This window comes from Octopus bimaculoides, chromosome 10 (genome assembly GCF_001194135.2).
Source record: "Octopus bimaculoides isolate UCB-OBI-ISO-001 chromosome 10, ASM119413v2, whole genome shotgun sequence".
Classification (NCBI taxonomy): domain Eukaryota; kingdom Metazoa; phylum Mollusca; class Cephalopoda; order Octopoda; family Octopodidae; genus Octopus; species Octopus bimaculoides.
In genome coordinates this window covers 17,251,189-17,254,273 of record NC_068990.1, presented here as the reverse complement: position 1 = coordinate 17,254,273, position 3,085 = coordinate 17,251,189, and the positions used below count along the sequence as shown (strand labels likewise).

Sequence of the window (3,085 nt, the reverse complement as noted above, 5' to 3'; positions counted from 1 at the left end):
ACGATTTCACATCAAAAATCTTGCAAAACATACATATATATATATATATATATATATACATAGAGAGAGAGAGAGAGCAATAAGAAAATGGAGGAGAATATGAGGTACTCATCAACTTGCAGATACTGTACTCTGTTGATTAATCTGTTTATTTTACAACCAAAAGGACAAATGTCATATCAGCAATTAAAATTTCAAATTTAAAAGGACATATATATATATATATATATATATATATATTTTTCCTGATAATGTGCTCCATGACCTTTGCTGACATAATTGCCATTTTGTTGTCTAGATCTGTGGTGCCAAAGAACTCATCAGGCATAGCTACTTGCAAGTGTCCCAATGGAGTTGTGAAAACACTCTTGTATTGCACATACATACACACATATATATGTATGTTAAGTGCAATATGTTTTGTAAACACATATTGCTTGAGAAGAAGACCCATCGTAAACACACCCAGGTGTCACGCAAATGACACCCATGGCACCCATTACACTCTCACAGTGGTTAATGTTAGGAAGGGCATCCAGCCGTAGAAAACCATGCCAAATCAGACCGGAGTCTGGTGCAGCTCAGTCAAACCGTCCAACCCATGCCAGCATGGATAATGGACGTTAATTGATGATGGTGATATTAATCTTGCTGTATCTGAAACAGACAACTTACCTTGTTTCATCGGAATTAGCTATTCATGATGTGAAATGCAAAGCGTAAACAACAACAAAAAATATTTTCTTATACATCATTAGTATAAAATTTAATATTTCATAAGAAATATTTATTATTCTTAACCTTACAAAATAAATATTAGATACCTACATTTTACACATTCCTACTTTTATTTTTTGGAATGTTTTATTAATTTCTGCAAGGTATTTAATCTTGTTGTCTGTATCCTTTATAGTTTCTTTGACGTACAAAGAGAACTTCCTAGAAAGAAAGAAAAAATTTAAACTGGATTAATTTTCATCAGTGTTGATCATAGATGAATGTATAAGTCTGTTTCAATTCTTTCCCATTTGAAACAAGTTCACATTAAAATAATGAAGTGAATAACATTTATGGTGTATATACAAATGGGGAAGATGTGTGACTTAGTGGTTAGGGTGCTGCACTTATGATTACAAAATTGTGGTTTCAATTCCCAGACTGGCAGTGATTTATGTTCTTGAGCAAAACACTTCATTTCACAATTCTCCTGTTCACTCAACTGTGGGTGAGTGTTGGCCTGCCTGCCTAGCCATTAGTAGGATGGTACTGTTTGAAAGATACAACAATGCAAAGAAATGCAATGTAACCAGTAGTGTGTAATGACGTCTGATAGTCGCATCAATGTAGTGACTGACGTGACATACAATAATGTACAAACGTAAAAGAACACTGACTGTAAAGTTTTAAGTCAGAGAAACTTCTCATACAAATATTTATTCCAATACAGGAATCAATGAATGTTTTGTTTATCGATTTCTGTACTGAACAAATATATCAAACTAATATTTTCTGGTTTAGCTGTGAAAGTCCAAGAAATGAAACTCAATCAAAAACACCATGTCTGACCATGCACCATCAACATTCTGAAGAGAGGTATGTGTTTTTTAACTAATGTCTGTTTGAGAAGTTTATATTCTTCTTATATATTTCTTTTAACATCTGTCTTGCATGCTAGCATGGGTGGAATAGTTTGACAGGATCTGCGTCAGATCTTGTCAAGCTAAATAAATTCACTGTGTTCCACAAATACAGGCTTGTCCTTCAAATGCTGGTGCCACTTAAAAGGCACCTGCATAGGTGCTGCATTAATGCAACCATGCCTGTGGCACGTAAAAAGCACCCATCACACTCTGCTAAGCGGTTGGCATAAGGAATGGTATCCTGCCATTAAAACCATGCCACAACAGACAGTTGGAATCTGGACAGCTCCCTGGCCGGCTAGCTCCATGTCAAACTGTCCAACCCATGCCAGCATGGAGAGCAGACATTAAACGATAAGCCAGAAATTTCAAAGCAGTGCCCCAGCATGGTCACAGTCTAATGAATGAAACAAGTAAAAGATAAAAGAATATAAAGATTGAAAGTGTTCAACAATAAATGAAATGAATGTTCTACTCACGTTTCACAAGCAAATTGTTCATTTCCTTCTAAATGATTAAATTCACCAAGATATTTATTGTAGGAAGGTGATAAACAAGACGTTGTGTCACTGCATTCATTCAATCCAGAAAGAACTAATATCAGAATACAGATTATTTGAACCTGAAATTCAAATCAAAATGTTTGACTATTATTATTATTATCATTATTATTATTATTATTATTATTGTTATTATTGTTATTGTTATTATTATTATTATTTTTTTTTTTAAGATCCAAAATCTCAGTGAAGAAGGTTGACTGAAAGATTTGGATTGGATAAGGTTTCATTAGAGATCCGCATTGGAGAAGGTGGATTCGAAGGTTTGCATTGGGGATCCAGATTGGAGTAACTTAGGAAAACCTACCAGCAGCCTTAGCAAAAAAATAAGGGCCTGGCCCTTCTAGCCTAACTCTATGAGCAACTTGGCCAAGCACTGATATCAGCCAAGTGAGCATTGTTGTTGAAGTCAGCATTATCTAATAAAGGAGAAGAAAAGTTTATGAATCATGTTGCCATGGTTTGAGAATATGTCTGACCAATGCTTCTGGATCACCTGTTTATAACCACATCGGCTGCAATGATGACTTGTTCTTCTTTCTATGTCTATAAAACTTAGCTATAGACAACATTGCGTGTTCTGCTCTGAAGAGTATACACAAAAAGAGCATTTCTACTCCCCACACGGGAGCAGGCCACATAAAGTTGCCCATGTGAAAAGCATGGCTCCTCCAAATGGATGACCGCCACCGATAGTGTTTGGCCTTGGGATTTGTTGATGGACATGGCAAGTCCACCAATATATATACATAGTGAGAAATTACAAAAAACAAAAGACGAATACGGGTGTCTAAGCAACAAACAGATGTATTAGTTTAATGCTTGGGAATTGAGAAAGTCTTTTATGTTTTGAGCCTATGCTCTTCAACAGAAAGGAACACTGAA

The 3,085-nt window shown here is 35.4% G+C and overlaps 1 protein-coding gene across 1 annotated transcript in view; it reads right to left on the bottom strand.

Moving 5' to 3' along the window:
• LOC128248878 (uncharacterized) overlaps positions 1 to 3,085 on the bottom strand; it is a 15,635-nt gene that overhangs the window by 12,041 nt on the left and 509 nt on the right. The window contains exons 2-3 of the mRNA XM_052971064.1: positions 2,120 to 2,262; positions 829 to 939 (exon numbers count right to left, since the gene is read on the bottom strand). Of these exons, the coding sequence (XP_052827024.1) occupies positions 829 to 939; positions 2,120 to 2,262 (254 nt within the window). The remainder of the gene's footprint in view (positions 1 to 828; positions 940 to 2,119; positions 2,263 to 3,085) is intronic.